We start from the raw sequence: 19,415 nt of genomic DNA, 5'->3' as shown, positions 1-19,415 counted from the left end.
CTTTTCCGCTCAACAAATCAAAAAATAATGTCTATATTTCTTGTTCATCTTGTCATACACTTAGCACTTCACATTTCTCCTTCACAATGACTCGTTACGGGGCCATAATTCATGTATTCTACATAAATAATATATATTAGAAATAAGCATAACCCTATAATGTACTTAAAAGTAATTAATTTAATTTAAAAAAGTCAGAAACTCTAATCTGATTACAATAATGTAAAATGTAATGCATTACAATTCTTTTTTGACAAAAAGTAATAAGATTACAGTAATGAATTACTTTGAAATTGGATTACATCTAACATTGGTTAAAATCCAATTGACTCTAAATTTCTGGTCTTGGAGTTAATTTCAATTGTGGTAAATGGTAGACCACAGCGGAATTACTAGTGTATTTTTATTTTTTTTTGCATTCCCATTTACTCTAATAGCAAAAGAAAAAAATCAACAATTACATTTCCACAACTTTCCAAAGCACTCAGAAGAGAGAAAGATGTCAAATTGAATGTCACTCCACAGTCTCTTTTTTTAATTTATGCCATCGTAATATAGCACAAAGAATTAGGGATGCACAGAAGCATCTGCCACTGATATTTATCAGACAATTATTGACCAAATTTAAACCATCGGCAAAAACAGATGGTTCATTTATATTTAATTACATACATTTATTTTGTTTTATAATGTTTATTATCATTTTTATGTGTGTCGTATACACTATATAGCCAAATGTTTGTGGACACCCCCTTCTAATTAACGAATTTGGTTACTCCATTAAATCCAGTAAAGAAAAATCTTAATGTTTCTTCATGTAATGGCTTGGGCTTTGTGTGCTTCCAAATTTGTGGCAACTGTTTGGGGATAGCCCTTTTCTGTTCCAGCATGGCAATGCCCCTGTGAACAAAGTAAGGTCTATAAAGAAATGGTTTACTGTGTCTGGCATGGAAGAAATTGACTGGCCTGCACAAAGCCCAGACCTGAACCCCACTGATCACTTTTGGGGTGAACTGGAACAGCAACTGTAAGTCAGGCCCCATCGATCAACATCAGTTCCTGACCTCACTGATAGCCTTGTGTCTGAATGAGAGCAAATCCCTGCAGCCATGTTACTACATACAGTATAGTGGAAAGCCTTCCCAAAAGAGTGGAAGCTGTTATTATAGCAAAGGGGGAAATTGATGCCTAAGGTTTTGAAATCAAATGTTCATCAAGCACATATGGTGTCCACAAACTTTTGGCCATATAGTATAAATAAATACCTACCAAAATAAATGAAATCCAAAAAAGTAAAGCATGTCAATTACGCTTAATATGAATTTGCATGTTCTATCAAATATGTAAAGGTAAGTTCTATTGTTTAGAACTGCAAAAACAGAAGTGCAAAAAATGTTTAAGAAGTGAAATAACTAGTTTTTTCCCCTTACATCAACCGTCATGTTATCATATATTTAAACTTTTTTTTAATCTTTTTCTTTCTTGCATTCATCTTTTATTGTGGCTCTCTTTTGACCTGTTGTGTGTTCAACAGATTAATTCCAGGTTCTATGGAAATTATTTATTGTTAAAACAATAAAATAGCTTTTGAACCTATTTGTACTATATATTTTTGTACAAAATGACGAAAGTGGCAAAATATCGGTATCAGCCAAAAAAAGGTCATATTGGTGCAACCCTAAGAGTAATATTATACATTTGAACTAAATTATTGAAAATTGTTAGATTAGTTAGATTTACGCAAATAAGGTGAAAATGTGTCGTCAAAGTCTGTGAAAAGAGTTCATGACGAAAAGAAAATGGCTGTTTAATCTAGATTATTCTCTGCTTCTATCTCTTTGAGGGATTTTACCTTCATAAAAACATGTGCTGTGAGTACAGAACCACACAGCAACCGAAAAACAAGAAAACTCACTCTTAAAAGAAAAATGAACTAACTAATTCAAATTTGGATGCAACACACAAAAGGCAAGTGACACAAAATACAACCAGGAAAAGGTTCTGTTTTAAGATTATATTATTTAACAGAGCTACACAGAGCTAACAAAAACAAAGAGAGAAAAAGTCAAACAATGAAACGATAATTAGAGCCGGGAGTGTTTCTTGTCCATGCAAAACTCGCCGACATGATGCTAGGGTGTTTGCTTAGTGGCCTAAGTCAAAAGAGCCTACTCCAAGTCTCTCTGATACTCTGTTCCCTAGAAATGACCTGGGTTACTCCTTCAACGTAATTCTATAGGATTTGTTTCACACTTTTTAAGTGGAAAACCTTAAGTCTGATCACTTAATAAGTCTGAAAATTATCAGCAAAGCACTACTCTACAAGCCAAATGATTTGAGGTATCATTCATGTCTGTAGCACAAACAGCACAGGATGAATTATGCATCGAACTGTAATGTTTCGGTTTAGGCAATAGTAATAGTGATGCTGGATTTAGCAAACCCCACTACCAATTAACAGATAAAGTCTGTCGAGTACTGTAATTCTATATGAAGGTTGGACTGATCTGCAGTAGAGAGGGAAAACCAGCAGCACTGAGGAGAATCAGAGGGCATTGTGGGAAAGCAGTATGGGGACATGGGCCACTTCATTCTGTTTCGTTTTTCACGGGAGTGAAAAGGCAAGCAGGGTGAATCCAGTTTAAAAACACACGGTAAAACCCAAAGGATCAGCGTGAACATGCAGCTTCATTACCTGAGGTGTATGAATACAGGCCCTTGGCTGCAGAATTAACCAGGTCAAGATGGAAAAATAAATAAATAAAATATAATGCATGACACAAACGCTCATTCTAACTGCTGTAGTCTTTCAGATTTCAACTCTGAAGTCCATGATAGAGAATGTATGGGGCAAGGCCTAAAAAAAGGTTATGTTTGGAATGGAATACTAATTTACTTACTGAATATTGCACTGTATATATATATATTTATACTGTGGTCAAGTTTTTAAAATAGTCAAAATGTACTGTAGGCATTGTGCAACAATAAACGCTTCAAACAGGAGTATGGTACATTGTTTTCATACAACCTTATCTCGTTGCATGTGAGTGGCATCCAGTCATCATCTTGGAAATAACCATTTATTTTAATTTTTTTGTATATACTGTATTATAAATGTGACATACTGACCGTGACCACTAAATGATCTATAGCGAATTGTTGTAGAATAATATTATACAGCATAAAAGAGAGAGAGAGAGAGAGATTACTACATACTCTGCAGTCTGCGTGAGGGGCTTTCTCCATGCAGTGCTCGTTTATGAAGGCAGGGGGAGCTTTTGGGCAGGGGCACCGATGAGACATCATGCGTTTGCAGCTTGTACCAGTGCGGCTCATCGTCCAGCAGTGCTGTTTCCAGCTCGATGAGGATCTACACATGATACACACAAACCTTTGTGTCACATTCACTTTAAAGACCACATAAACATCCAGTCTGTATCTGACATACACGAATAACACTATTACAGTTTTATACATGACAATAAAACCAGTTCTTATCTCACTTTTATCTTTTACCTCACTATGTTCTCTAATTATTGTATAATGGGCGAAGACTATAGTCTCTCACCTTTTTGTTCACTTGATTTCGATCCATCTTTAGCTCACAAAAAAACAAAGTTTCTCTTCTTAAAAGAGCTGCGTATTGATGATTTTCTTCACGATAAGACACACACCGCAACACGTATGTGTTATGATTCAACACTGTTGCATGCTGTCACATAGTAATCTAGCTGCAGCAAGCACGCGCGAGGGACGGCAGCTCCGGCTCCGCTTTATTTCACAACGAGAGTGCTTCTGTATTTTTCTTATTTTGTAATTTTGTATAATTTCCTCATCCTTTCCGATCTACATCACCTTAAGCTGTTTGGAAGGTTTGGAGTGCGTCTGGACTGTGAGCGCGCCATTATTAGAGTTTAATATGATCTCATGTTACGTTGAATGAAATCAAAAGACTATTCGACAACGAAAATTGTCGATAACGTCGACTAATCATTTCAGCCCTACCCAACAGCAATGTGAAAGACTGGTAGAGAGCATGCCAAGACACATGAAAGCTGTGATTGAAAATCAGGGTTATTCCAACAAATATTGATTTCTGAACTCTTCCTAAGTTAAAACATTAATATTGTGTTGTTTAAAAATGAAAAAGAACTTGTTTTCTTTGCATTATTGGAGGTCTGAAAACAGCATCTTTTTTGTCATTTTGACCAGTTGTCATTTTTTGCAAATAAATGACAATATTTTTATTTGGAATTTGGGAGAAATGTTGTCAATACTTTATAGAATAAAACAAAAATGTTCATTTTACTCAAACACATACTTATAAATAGTAAATCCAGAGAAACTGATAATTTTGCAGTGGTCTCTTCATTTTTTCCAGAGCTGTATATAGAGTTTATATATATTTACTGTATAAATATATATATATATATATGTAAAATAATACTTTAAACCATAAAAAGGCTTTTAAACTATTTTCAAATTACAAAGCAAAGGAACTAAAAATTCACTATACTTCAAAATGCCGGGAGCTGTGAAACATCAAAAATGCAAAACATTGGCAGAACAGGGCTAAACAATTAATACCATCAATATCACTCATTTTTTCCATACCTCTCCCAAGAACTCACTCTCCTCCTCTCGTACCCGGGCCTGATCCCACAGCGTGATTTCCAGCATGCGTTCCCTGAACTCTCGCCGATGTACGGGAGAATACATAAACGTCTGGTTCCATTTGGGCTCTAGTGATTTCTTTACCGTTTTTGTTCTTCTTTTGCTTTTGTCACTGGAGAAACAATTATTCAAACTGTTTTTATTTACCACCTCGGTAAAACAATCCTGGAACAGACACTGAAATCAGCTCATTTGGATGATTTCCAAAAGACGGAAAGACGACCATACAACAACATGAAGAGCAAGGCATTGTGGGAATGCCAAGTATTGAACACTGAACTTTTTTTTCACAGGCTACTTTCAGAATGGAATACTAGCGTACTGATTACTGCATACTACACAGTACATATACTGTATACTGTCCAAATATACTTTTCCAAAAATATCAGTATGAACACACAAACTGAAACAGTATGCAGAATGCAATGTTAAAAATAGTTTAAAATAAACACTGCAAAGAGTAGTATGCTATGTTATTGTCACATGATCTCATTACATTACATGTTAAATTCAGCAAGTGGTATCTAGTTATCATCTCAGACATAAATATGTTTTTTTTTGCATTGTTGATTCAAGTTTTTGTAAAATTGTCTTAACTTTCGACAGTCCGTTATTACAGAAAATGTGCATATTGTCCACAGTATACATACAGCAAATAATAGTACGAGTAGTATGGTAGTTTGGATTCTGATTTGATGAAAATACTGTTTTTTTTTGTTGTTTTTTTTTGCCTTATATAGTGGGTGTTATTGATGTAAAAGTAACTCAAATCTCACCTTCTATCAGGGAGGAAGTAGATTTTCACGTAAGGATTCCGTGGTCGGCCATCCTCCCTTGATCGCAGGTCCTTCGCACCGAGAATGGTGACGATGAGCTGATGGCCGACCTTGTCATACCAGAGTTTGACCTGTAGGAGGAGACATCAAAGCCTGTTTGAGATGAAGAGGAACTTTACACATTCTCAGGATACACATGAGAGACGTCGCATGCTTAATAGACTTTTATGCAGCACTGAGCATATAACAGCTATATTTGTGTCTTGTGGATTTACCTAAAGACTACAGGTACAGTATGTTCGTAATGCTATACTAGCTTACTACTTTCTGAATACTACACATTCAAACACATTAAGAAAAAAAAACAGACCATATGATATGCATTTAGATATGTGTCATATTGTAGTATTGTGCATGCTAAGATGGACAGCAGACCAAGCTCACTGCTGAAACAAGTATGGCAGTAACAGAAGTGTACTAAGAAAACAGTTGCACACAGAAAGAACAGCAAAACAGCATAAATAAAATGCCAAAGCCCATACTTGCTTGTAGTAAAAGGGTAATAACACTCCAATACAAACACTGCCTCTACATGGCTATATATACAGTACACTCAGGCCGCAGTGTAAAACATGCAGTGAAGGACGTTGCATATGTAAAAAAACAAAACAAAGCATATATGTGTAACAAGGAGAGCTGGGTGAAACAAACTGTACCATAGCATTTGTGACACTGAAACCCATTACGCAATCCCCAAAACAGCTAGTTCCAATTTGCATCCAAAATAGGAACTCTTAGAAATTCCTGAGGGAAAATGTGCCAACATTGTACAGTAAAACTGTACCTGTTTCAGTAGAGCTACAGTATAAACCCAATGTAGATATTAACGGTCAACCACTTTGCTGCATACTGGTTTATTATTGTGGTGTTGTCGATTCCAGATTTACCTGGTAAATAGTAATAGCTTACATAATGATAATAATCTTGGTGTGAGCAGGTACACTTTGCTTATTTGGTTTGTTTCTTTACTTTGGAAATAAAACAGGGATATTTAGAAGGATAGTTCACCCAAAAATGTAAATTCTGTCATCATTTACTCACCCTTATGTTGTTACAAACTTGTATGACATTCTTTCTCATTTGGAACACAAAATTTGACGTTAGGCAGAATATTATACTCAGTCGCCATTCATTTTCACTGCACCGTTTTTCCATACAAAGAAAATGAATGGTGACTAACATTCTGCCAAACATCTTATTTTGGGCTCCACAAAAGAAAGACGAGTTGGGAACAACATGAGGGTAAGTAAATGATTAATTATTATTTGAATTTTTGGATGAACTATCCCTATAATTAACCTTAATAGCTGCAACATGAAACTTCCAGTAGTGAATGTTAGTACTGAACAAAAAGGTATGAGAATGAAAAGCGAAATCAAACATTTGAAATTGAATGAATCAGTCAGTGACCGAATTAATTTCCAAACAACTAAGTAAACTGAATCAGTTCCATTTTAAACAGCATCGACGAGTATCTGGATTCAATACAGTTTCATGTTACATGGAAAAGGAATCACATTTTATGTCCCCACAAACGCTACATCACTAAAACATTCAAAGAGACACAGTACTCCTCTGCTCGGGTAAACGACATCTCACGGTGTTAATAAGTGTTATGTCATTACTCCATGTCTGTCAGTAGGTGGGTGTCTCTTAAAATATTTTTGGGCTAATTTATTTCATGCAGGTGTTTTATGGCCCATTACATTAATATACTGTGTGAATATGTATATAAAAAGAACAGTAACAGCAATGAATAAATGACAGCTAAATGCTACAAAGAATTAAATCAATGGAACACAGGTATATCTTGTAGACAGCAACAGTTACCTGAACTTTAGGGTTAAAAGGCTCAATTCTTCTACTAAGGCTTTGGCTCTGGGTAAGCAAAAGTGAATGAAAGAAACAATGAAGAGAAATGCAATAAAACTAAAACCTGAAATGACAATACCAGTTGTTAATGCAACACTAGAAAAGCAGATGAGGAGATTCAATATATATATATATATATTTGTTTTTTTTCCCCCCAGTTTTAGGACAGAGGCACTAAAGACTAAATAATATGGCTATGGACACTCTCCCAGATTAAATCTGAATAGAAAATATTATTTTCTTTATTTTCTCTATCATGCCATTAACTGAAATCTCTTCCACCCTCAGTGGTAATCTCAATTGAGCTCTAGTATTCAGGATACTTACTAGTAAAAAAACTGTTCCTAAACTTTAGAATTTGACCAATGAACATTCTATGAACAACTGCATTACAAATAATATCCAACAGAAAGTTAAAACAGTCAAATGGGAAAATCAGCTATTAACATTGAATCTCCTGTTCAGCAAATTACAATGTCACAAGATTGTTATTTAACACAAACACACATGCACACTATTTAGTGTTTGATGAGGTGTAGAAGAGGAATATGACAATTTGGAAAATGTGGATATTAGTGATAGACCTATCAACCAGGCCTATTTGTAGGCCAATTTTTGGCCATTTTGAAATTATCACCAATAACTGTACCCACTTGGCCGATTAACTGAAGTGTAAGATCTCGCTCGTGTCAGGTCAAAAACTACTGACAACCTTGTCAATGGATAATCAACCATTTCAGTTTCAAAATAAGTAAATATTGTGTAAAAAGTTTTCATGTAAATTTTAAAACACATGGTTTTTAAATAGCTTTTCTGAATACTCCCTCTGTCTGCTATTTGTAGTCCCGTGGCCAGCTCACACCATTAGTTGAGACAATGTTGCTGTGCAGTATTACTTACAGTTGTCTCTGCATATTGAGTGGGCATAGAAATTATTTTAGCATCAAAAAAATGACATAAGCTTTAACAGCAATTTATGAATGTATAATTAACTTGTATTAAATAATTAAACTGCATTATACAGTCTGTCGGCATTACATAAGCCACTGGACCACCGTGCTATCAGCACCTGTGTCAGCAATATCAGTGAACCACTAATGGAAACACTATTACCTTGGGAATAACCTGCACTTCATTTGTATTGCTTAAATCTACCAGCTTGTGCACTCGAGTTAGTCATGTTTTACGCACAGGCAGGGTATTTTTACAGACACACAATGGGCTCAATGAGGGCTCAATGTAACCTGATCAGCTTTAGGAGGACTACAGCCGCTTTGCCTGAACACTGCGGAGACGGTCCATGCTTTATTTCTGTTTATGTTTGCCAAATCCTCAGCCGGGCCTGAAAAATGTTTGTCAAGCGTGTAGTACCAATCGGATGACTCTGGGAGTGGGACAATTCTGCTGCCCTCCATCTATCTATTTATAAATCAAGAATGTGTCCTGTGTGAACGGCCCCTTATGCGATACTCTTTAAAATAAGGTTCCCAACACAGTCCCCTATAAATATACTTTTAAAGGGATAGTTCGCAAAAATAAATAAATAAATAAATCTTACATAATTTACTCACCCTCATGTTGTTCCAAACATGTATGACTTTCTTTCTTCCATGGAACACAAAATGTTAGTCTCAGTCAGCATTCACATTCATGGTGAGAAAAAAAACATTATGCAATGAGAGTAAATGGTGACTGAGGCTGATTTTCATGTTCCACGGAAGAAAGTCATACAGGTTTGGAACGACATGAGGTTGAGTAAATGATGAAAGCATTTTTATTTTTGGGTGAACTATCCCAAAAATGTCACTTTTTCTATAATGTAGAAGGCATTATAGAAAAAGTGGAGTATTGTGAACTTACTGTAAGCTGTCCTGATAAGTACTGAGGGGCGTCCCGAAGCACACCGGGGCTCATGGGAGACGTGATGGATATAGAGGGCCGCTCCATCTTTTGTGACTCGAAAGAACTTGAACCTGTGAAGAGATTTAATAAAAAAGTAAATGCATAAATCAGAGATTAATAGAACCACAACAAAGTATACGAACATAAAACAAACTAGAGATTTTCTTAATGGCTTAAAGTTGGCTAAAATGTGAGTTTTGTGGCTTTTAGTCCATGTCTATTAGCTTTGAAGTCATCTATGCAAGTGTACTCCTAAACGTTGACAAAATAAACATCCAGCCAATATATGCATCTAAAATGTACAGTCTTTCTCTTTTGGAAAAAAACAAAACAAAAGTATTGATGACTCATCTTGCACTACATATTTTTTTTTTTTTTATCAAATTATCACAAGAATGGGACTGTCCCTGCCCCTTAGGCTTATACCACCTGCAACCAACTAGCAAGTAGCAAACCATGGATGTGACGTAAACTATAGGCTATTGGCTATTATAAAAAAAAAAAATTTAAAAAAAAGGACGAACACTTTGATAAGTCCCAACCCAACTTCCTTCTTAATAGTAAATACATCAACACAGGAAAAATACACTTAAAGCACAGAATTTCATCATTTAGGTTTGAACATGCATACTGCTATAATGTACTCACTGGACTCCAGTTGTGCGTGTGTGCTTTCTGGTATCCTGGGGATATCTCTGCAATGACAGCGGAACACAGGAATCAATGACATGTGCTTTAATGACCCTGAGCACCACATTAGTCTTGATGTGAAGTTAATGGCAGTGGCCCAAACTCACAATCTAAAGTCATTTTATTTGGTCTTTACAAGTACAGTAAAGGAAATTAAAAGGCTGAGGACAGTAGCTTTGGGATTTCTTTGTTTGTTTGTTAATTTAAACCAGAAGGTATTAATATTTGTGTTTATGTTGCACTGACACCTAGCAGCTTAGATGCAGCATCACACAAAAACAGAAGTTCTCAGTTACCGATGTCGTTGTAAAATTTGCTATTTGCAGTCAGCCTTGATTCATTTATTATAATTTCAGTGAAAGTGAGAAAAATTCGGCTGGTCATATGATCTCAACATGCTGGTGCTCATGAAGTGACCCACTCCATGTCAAATCAATTTTTTTATTCGGTTACTGATATGACTGAAATCTCATGCAAGTGTATCTAATTATTTCTACACCAGTACTATACATTTAGTTTGAATGTATAATAATCTTACCCAATGGGTCGTGAGACCACTAGTTCAACCTGAGGCTCTGGCTTTGATTCTAAAATGATATTGTAAACTTCTTTAAACGTGGCTCCTTGTAACTGTCGGCCGTTCCACTCTAGGACCTGATCACCTATGCAAGAAAATCAATCAATGAATTAGTCTGCTGTCAAAATCTCAATGAAACTGTCAGAGTATTATGAGTCTTGTACAAGAAATACTAAAAAATTGCCAGTACCTGGTCTGAGATGTCCAACTGTATCCGCTAAACTGCCTTTCCTCACTTTGGTGATGAATGCACAAAGTCTGCCAGACTTTGTCATTTTCCCCCCGACCACCTGCAAAAAGGCAAAAAGATTTAGATAATGAACCAGGAATAAAAAAAAGTACTGGTACTTCCACACCAAGTCAATTTCAATATGCACCTTTTTTTCAGTTTTTTTCTTCAATTGCTTTGTTTTCATTTTTTCCCCTTTATTGTTATTTATTTTTCTATTATCTATAATTTTTCTATTTTATTAAAATTGTTAACTTTACGGTGGGCCAAACCTGCAAAAACAATAAATAAATACATAACCAAACTGATCAACCAATTGGATGAATGTTTTATCATTTTCACACAATTAGTTCTAAATGAATATATACACCGATCAGACACAACATTAAAACCATCTGCCTAATATTGTGTAGGTCCCCCTCGTGCCGCCAAAACACCACCAACTCGCATCTCAGAATAGCATTCTGAGATTATATTCTTCTCACCACAACTGTACAGAGCGGTTATCTGAGTTACCATAGACTTTGTCAGTTCGAACTAGTCTGGCTATTCTCTGTTGACCTCTCTCATCAATAAGGCATTTCTGTCCACAGAACTGCCGCTCACTGGATGTTTTTTTGTTTTTGGCACCATTCGGAGTAAATTCTAGAGACTGTTGTGCATGAAAATCCCAGGAGATCAGCAGTTACAGAAATACTCAAACCAGCCTGTCTGGCACCAACAATCATGCCACGCTCCAAATCACTGAGATCACATTTTTCCCCATTCTGATGGTTGATGTGAACATTCACTGAAGCTCCTGACCTGTATCTGCATGAATTTATGCACTGCTGACACACGATTGGCTGATTAGATAATCGCATGGATGATTGTTGGTGCCAGATGGGCTGGTTTGAGTATTTCTGTAACTGTTGATCTCCTGTGATTTTCACACACAACAGTCTCTAGAATTTACTCAGAATGGTGCCAAAAACAAAACAAAAAACATCCAGTGAGGGGCAGTTCTGTGCACAGAAATGCCTTGTTGATGAAAGAGGTCAATGGAGAATGGCCAGACTAGTTCGAACTGACAAAGTCTACAGTAACTCTGATAACCGCTCTGTACAATTGTGGTGAGAAGAATATCATCTCAGAATGCTATTCTGGCTGATCAGTATATACACTGCGTGCACAATTACTAGGCAAACTGTATTCCTCAGGATTCATTTTATTGTTGAACAAACACAATGCTCTCAGTCAATCCAAAATGTTATTGAACCTCAAAACTTAATGTTTAACAAAGGAAATTGAGTTTTGTCTTTCTCAGGGGAATATATAAGTGTGCACAATTATTAGGCAACTATTTGTGTGCACAATTATTAGACAACTAAATTACAAAAATAATTTCTCCCAACTCAACTGTTTATTCTCAATTTTTAGAGTAAGAGCAACAAATAAGTAACACAAAATGACAATTAAATAACATTTTTGGCCTTTCAAAAATATTCAGTGACAAATATAGCCACCCTTCTTTTCAATAATTGCCATGAGCCTTCCATCCATGGAATCTGTCAGTTTCTTGATCTGTTCACGATCAACTTTTGCTGAAGCAGCAACCACAGCCTCACAAATGCTGTTCAAAGAGGTGTATTGTCTTCCCTCACTGTAAATCTCATATTTGAAAAGGGCCCACAAGTTCTCAGTAGGATTTAAGTCAGGTGAGGAAGGGGGCCAAGTCATTATTTGGGCATCTTTGAGGCCCTTACTGGCTAGCCAAGCAGTGGAGTACTTGGATGCATGTGATGGAGCATTGTCCTGCATAGAGATCATGGCCTTCTTGAATGCTAAGGTCTTCTTCCTGTACCACTGCTTGAAGAAAGTACTTTTCTTCAGAAAAAGAAACTGGCAGTAGGTTTGAGAGTTGAGTTTCAGTCCATCTTCAACTCGAAAAGGTCCAACTACCTCATCCTTAATGATAGCAGCCCACACCAGTACCCCTCCTCCACCTTGCTGGCGCCTGACTCCAAATGGTGCCCTGTGTCCATTAGTGATCCAGCCATGGGCCCATCCATCTGGTCCATCAAGAGTCACTCTCATTTCATCGGTCCATAAAACCTTTGAAAAATCTGTCTTCAGGTATTTCTTTGCCCAATCTTGATGCTTCAACTTGTGAATCTTATTCAGTGGTGGTCGTGTTTCAGCCTTCTTGACCTTGGCCATGTCTCTGAGCACTTGACACCTTGTACTTCTGGAAACTCCAGGTAGGTTGTAGATATGGAATATGGTGGCACTGGAGGATAATGGGTTCCTGGTAGCTTCATGTTTAATTCTTCCCAAGTCTTATGCAGTTCATTTGTGCCTTTTCTTCTCCATGCATTTTTTGCGCCCCAGTTGACTATTCGCAACAAAACGTTTGATTGTTGAGTGGTCACGCATCAATAGTTTAGCTATTTCAAGAGTGTTGCATCCGTCTGAAAGGCATTTTACAATTTTTTAACTTCATTAAAGGTAATGAAGCTGCCTAATAATTATGCACACCTTGATATTAGGTGTTAGACCCTTTCGCCACACCCTCCCTCATTACACAAATTTATATCACCTGAAAATGATTGAATCCAATAAGCATTCAAGTTTATATGGTTTGGAGTTGGAAAATTTGCATGGAAATAATGATAAGATCAGAATACTCACTTGCCTAATAATTGTGCACGCAGTGTATATGTATATGTGTATATATATATATATATATATATATATATATATATATATATATATATATATATATATATATATATATATATTAGTTAATTTACACTTTTTTAAATAATTTCTGTAAATATTTATTCTACTTATTTTTCTTACATCTATTCTGTATTTAGTATTTCTTCATTTATTTATTTATTTTTTCTTAATCTTTTTACTAACTGTTTGCTTAAGTAATTATTAGAAAAACAAAGGCAAAACATGACGGTCTCTGCAAGCGCTTTTCATTTGTAGTTCAAAGCGGAAAATCATGTGAATGCAGCTTCACGATTGCTGTAAAAGTGGATAACCATTATTAATATTGTGAAGGATGAGGGTTAAAGAGATTTAATGCCCATTGCAATGGAAACGCAAATTACGGGGACTAGATAATTCAATTAATAATTCAATTAGACTTTGGAAAACATTTAATGTTACTTGAATTTATGACACTTGTATCTTTATACTGTACTGTGGAATGCTTTGTTTGGAAAATGTTAATAAAACATTATTGTTAAATATATATATATATATATATATATATATATATATATATATATATATATATATATATATATATTTTTTTTTTTACGAAGGAACTAAATGCATTTTGACAGCAAAAGAAGTCTATATAGAGCAAAATTTTAACACTTTCAAAATCTGTTATTATTCACGATTAACTATGAAAAATCATTTATAGTGAATTAAATATTTTAATCGACTGAGACCACTATATACTGAAACACTATATATATGTATATATATATATATATATATATATATATATATATATGTGTATATATATACAGGTGCATCTCAATAAATTAGAATGTCGTGGAAAAGTTCATTTATTTCAGAAATTCAACTCAAATTGTGAAACTCGTGTATTAAATAAATTCAATGCACACAGACTGAAGTAGTTTAAGTCTTTGGTTCTTTTTATTGTGATGATTTTGGCTCACATTTAACAAAAACCCACCAATTCACTATCTCAAAAAATTAGAATATGGTGACATGCCAATCAGCTAATCAACTCAAAACACCTGCAAAGGTTTCCTGAGCCTTCAAAATGGTCTCTCAGTTTGGTTCACTAGGCTACACAATCATGGGGAAGACTGCTGATCTGACAGTTGTCCAGAAGACAATCATTGACACACTTCACAAGGAGGGTAAGCCACAAACATTCATTGCCAAAGAAGCTGGCTGTTCACAGAGTGCTGTATTCAAGCATGTTAACAGAAAGTTGAGTGGAAGGAAAAAGTGTTGAAGAAAAAGATGCACAACCAACCGAGAGAACCGCAGCCTTATGATTGTCCAGCAAAATCGATTCAAGAATTTGGGTGAACTTCACAAGGAATGGACTGAGGCTGGGGTCAAGGCATCAAGAGCCACCACACACAGACATGTCAAGGAATTTGGCTACAGTTGTCGTATTCCTCTTGTTAAGCCACTCCTGAACCACAGACAACGTCAGAGGCATCTTACCTGGGCTAAGGAGAAGAAGAACTGGACTGTTGCCCAGTGGTCCAAAGTCCTCTTTTCAGATGAGAGCAAGTTTTGTATTTCATTTGGAAACCAAGGTCCTAGAGTCTGGAGGAAGGGTGGAGAAGCTCATAGCCCAAGTTGCTTGAAGTCCAGTGTTAAGTTTCCACAGTCTGTGATGATTTGGGGTGCAATGTCATCTGCTGGTGTTGGTCCATTGTGTTTTTTGAAAAGCAAAGTCACTGCACCCGTTTACCAAGAAATTTTGGAGCACTTCATGCTTCCTTCTGCTGACCAGCTTTTTAAAGATGCTGATTTCATTTTCCAGCAGGATTTGGCACCTGCCCACACTGCCAAAAGCACCAAAAGGTGGTTAAATGACCATGGTGTTGGTGTGCTTGACTGGCCAGCAAACTCAACAGACCTGAACCCCATAGAGAATCTATGGGGTATTGTCAAGAGGAAAATGAGAAACAAGAGACCAAAAAATGCAGATGAGCTGAAGGCCACTGTCAAAGAAACCTGGGCTTCCATACCACCACAGCAGTGCCACAAACTGATCACCTCCATGCCACGCCGAATTGAGGCAGTAATTAAAGCAAAAGGAGCCCCTACCAAGTATTGAGTACATATACAGTAAATGAACATACTTTCCAGAAGGCCAACAATTCACTAAAAATGTTTTTTTTTATTGGTCTTATGATGTATTCTAATTTTTTGAGATAGTGAATTGGTGGGTTTTTGTTAAATGTGAGCCAAAATCATCACAATAAAAAGAACCAAAGACTTAAACTACTTCAGTCTGTGTGCATTGAATTTATTTAATACACGAGTTTCACAATTTGAGTTGAATTACTGAAATAAATGAACTTTTCCACGGCATTCTAATTTATTGAGATGCACCTGTATATATATACACACACACACACACACACACACACACACACACACACACAGTATAACTTTTTACTAATTTCTGTAAATACTTATTACACTTATTTATTATTTATCTAATTCTGTTTATTATTTCTTCATTTTTTTCCCTTTTGTATTACAGTTTATCAAAAGTACTTAACCATTTACTTAAGCAATTATTTGAAAAGCCTGAAGCACTGTTTAATTAATTAAGAAATACTTGAAGTCTGCATGCCATTGTTTTCATTTATTTTGTTAATATGTATATTAATATATAACTTTTTAAATGAGTGTTCAGTAGCATATATTTTTCTGTTGTGGTATCAATGTTGGTATTGAGAATTGAGATATATAAATGGTATTTACGTAAATCAACTACTATCATTTTGGTATTGTGACAACAGTACTAAAGTACAAGTTTTATGTTGCTTACAAGTGACAAGTTTATGTTTTTTTAATACAAGTTCTATGTTGCTAATCATTACATAAGCAACATGAATTTTACATGAATTTATTTTATTATTCATGGCTTTTAAAGTTATGGCGATTGACTGTGCTGTGATACTACAGTTCAAAAGGTAACTGTATAGAAAGTATTATCTATTTAGAAATAAACTGTATAAGTTGCATTGAGTTTGCTATGTGTATATTATTTATCAGGGACTTGTCCATGGTGCTGAAAGAGGCGAGTGTTGGAAAAGGCCTGGAGGGTCTGTTCCGTAAACCACATGACCAATCACTCATGAGCATCATACAAATCAAATCCCCACTAATGGAAGCCCATTTTAAACATACAAAGAAGATTACATGCTGCCTCCTGGATAAAGATGGCTTTATATAATGAGTGGCATAGAGCCTAGGGTGATTTCAGTGTGTGTGTGTGTGTTTGACAAACGGCTGCTGGTAACAGATATAATGCACACGGTAGCACTGAGCTGACACAGAGTCAGCCATTCAGAAAGTTAGTTATCAGTAGCGATTCTCTGTTTCTCTCCACTCTGCAGAAGAATCCATGAAAGTGCTTTAACAAAAAAAACAAGCTTTCCATTTAAGCTTTTAAAACCTCGAAGTGCATGTACTGTATTTCCATTTACTTACTATGAGAGCCTCACTGTAATAGCATGTTTTGCAGGGATGAATCAAAGTTATTTTCTGTGACAATCAAAACTATGACACAAATGCTGTCAATATAGCTTGTACTGAACCCGGTTCATATCATGAGGAATCAAATTTTCCATATTTTGAGATAAAAGAGCTTCATGTATGCTGAAAACATATTATAACTTTCAGAACTCTAGACCATCTTTAACCAGCAGACTAGTTTTGATTGGTTTGAGTTGTTTTGTTTTTTAGCAGGGTGCCATTTATGAAATACATAACTGTGTGATATTTCACAATCAAAGTGAGATCAAATGCAACACGCAGAGGGCATGTACAGACAAGCGACCGAGTAACTCACTTTCAGTCCCAGAAGAGCTCCAGAGTCACGGGGAACGCTGCTGTCCTTCATGGTCTTGTTGAGCAGAATTCTGCCGATGAGTCGATCTCCATCTTTGGAGGGCTGCCATGTGACCGGGTGCTGTCAGGTCAAAGCCACAAAAAAAACATCAGTCCAGAACACTGAGAACAATGCCTATAATTGTGTGGGGATGGCTGAGATGAATTTCAAATAGAATTTCACACAAACTCTTTTTTCATTTCATGTTTTTATTTCCTAGACTCTTAAAGGGATAGTTCAAACAAAAATGTAAGTTCTGTCATTATTTACTCACCCTACATGTCGTTCCAAACCTGTATGGCTCCCCCCCACCCCCCTTTTTTTGGAACAAAAAAGCAGAGGCTTGGAGGAATATTCATGTTGCTCTTTTCCATACGATGAATGGAACATGAATGGATGGTAAAAAAAAGGTGCCAAGCTCCAAAAATGGAGAAAAAGCACCATAAAAATAGTTGATATGACTTGTGTGCTGTATTCCAAGTCCTCTGAAGCCAAACAACAGTAGTTATTCACTGAAAATCTTCCACCCAAGCTTGAGGGTGAGTACATGACGACAGAATTTCTATTTTTGAGTAAACTATCCCTAGCTCTACTATGTTCCAATATCAAATTCTATCAAAGTAAATGTGAATATTTTCAAAAAAAATGTGTTACAAATATGACAATGCCCAATTTTCAAATATGAATCTGATGAAATAGGTAACGTGTTAAAGTAATGTTTCTGGTTTAAATTAAGTTAAGCTATATGGACAGCATCTGTGAAATGCTGTTGATTATCACTGCAGGTTGTAAAAACAAACAAAAATTGCTTATAGTACAATAATGTTTACAGTAATGCACTTGTAATGGAAGCCTGTGGGCATATAAGGCATTCCTGACAGTTTTAAAACAGAAATGTGTAGCTCTTATTTTTGTTAAAGCATTTATAATAGTTCCTCCATACAAAAATTATATTTGTGCTGTATGCCTTTAATCAGTAGGACTACCTTTTTATGTGGATGAACTTCTGGTTATGCGTTGCCAACATAATTCATGTCAGTGGAGTTTGTTCCATGTAGACAGTAATTTATGGATAGTTATTACACATTATTACATGGTTCTCTAGAAAATTCAATTCTGGATGGTCAGATGCACCATCCAGCAGTCTGATATTTCTGAAAAACCACCGCACATCCTGGGATAAATTGAGTATGCTGAGTCATCTGTCCTATTTCTCGTATCACTCTGAGATCTCTACAGTTAAAAACAATTTTAACTCAAATCAATATTTTATGTCCATTTATTTCTTTATTTGGCAGGTAGTCATGTAATGAGGTAATTTACACAAAATAAACACCAACAAAACTTAACTGCAAAAACGTAGGTAGAATTCAGTGTTTCTGGAGACTCTGCAGTCTCTTTTTTTCACATAATAACATAACTCAAATTATTATTTCATGTCCATTTATAAATGGACATGAAATAATAGTAGCAGTGTCATATGTAGAATAATATACAGTCAGTCAGTCATTATGGTCAAATAAAGCCCTTCAGGGTGATACAACATCCCTCAATTCCGCATCAGGGTCCTGACCACCCTGTCAGGGTTTATTTTGTGATAATGACCGGCTGACTGTAGATTCTCCCTTATTTCTTTTCTTTGTAGTATCTTTCCTCATATCTTTTGAATGTTACCATTGAAGTAATGGAAATAAGTGCAATGATCACATGTTAACATATATAAACCTGTGGCTAAACTTTCGAAATGGTGTGTATTTTAACATTTATCACAGTGCAATGCCTTGCCCCATATAGAGTTCCATTGTAAGTGCATAACTGTAAAGATAGAGGAGAGATTTTTTTTTTCTTTCTGTGGTAAATGATTGCAAGTCACAGATGCTGTCCATACAGCTTAACTCGTACTAAATCCGGAACATTCCTTTAATTTTTTCATAATATTTTTGTCCAATGTGGTTCTAGGTGCAGAAAAGTTTGTGTGAACTTTTTGTTGGGAGTGACATGCACCCATCACATGCAGAG

At 35.8% G+C, this 19,415-nt stretch overlaps 1 protein-coding gene across 21 annotated transcripts in view; it reads right to left on the bottom strand.

Annotated features, from left to right (window-relative positions):
• The window catches only part of LOC127454459 (regulating synaptic membrane exocytosis protein 2-like), a 222,145-nt gene that overhangs the window by 89,510 nt on the left and 113,220 nt on the right, over positions 1 to 19,415 (bottom strand). For 8 of the 21 annotated variants that reach the window (XM_051721667.1, XM_051721676.1, XM_051721663.1 and 5 more), the window contains 8 exons: positions 17,358 to 17,477; positions 10,742 to 10,841; positions 10,513 to 10,636; positions 9,933 to 9,979; positions 9,243 to 9,355; positions 5,451 to 5,581; positions 4,615 to 4,786; positions 3,217 to 3,370 (listed from right to left, as the gene is read on the bottom strand). In XM_051721667.1, the coding sequence (XP_051577627.1) occupies positions 3,217 to 3,370; positions 4,615 to 4,786; positions 5,451 to 5,581; positions 9,243 to 9,355; positions 9,933 to 9,979; positions 10,513 to 10,636; positions 10,742 to 10,841; positions 17,358 to 17,477 (961 nt within the window). Of the gene's footprint in view, positions 1 to 3,216; positions 3,371 to 4,614; positions 4,808 to 5,450; positions 5,582 to 7,340; positions 7,389 to 9,242; positions 9,356 to 9,932; positions 9,980 to 10,512; positions 10,637 to 10,741; positions 10,842 to 17,357; positions 17,478 to 19,415 lie in introns of all 21 variants that reach the window. The other 13 variants (XM_051721658.1, XM_051721664.1, XM_051721657.1 and 10 more) reach the window with 3 other exon arrangements.

This window comes from Myxocyprinus asiaticus, chromosome 16, assembly GCF_019703515.2.
Source record: "Myxocyprinus asiaticus isolate MX2 ecotype Aquarium Trade chromosome 16, UBuf_Myxa_2, whole genome shotgun sequence".
NCBI classification, from domain to species: Eukaryota; Metazoa; Chordata; class Actinopteri; order Cypriniformes; family Catostomidae; genus Myxocyprinus; species Myxocyprinus asiaticus.
This window is presented reverse-complemented; position numbering and strand designations above follow the sequence as displayed.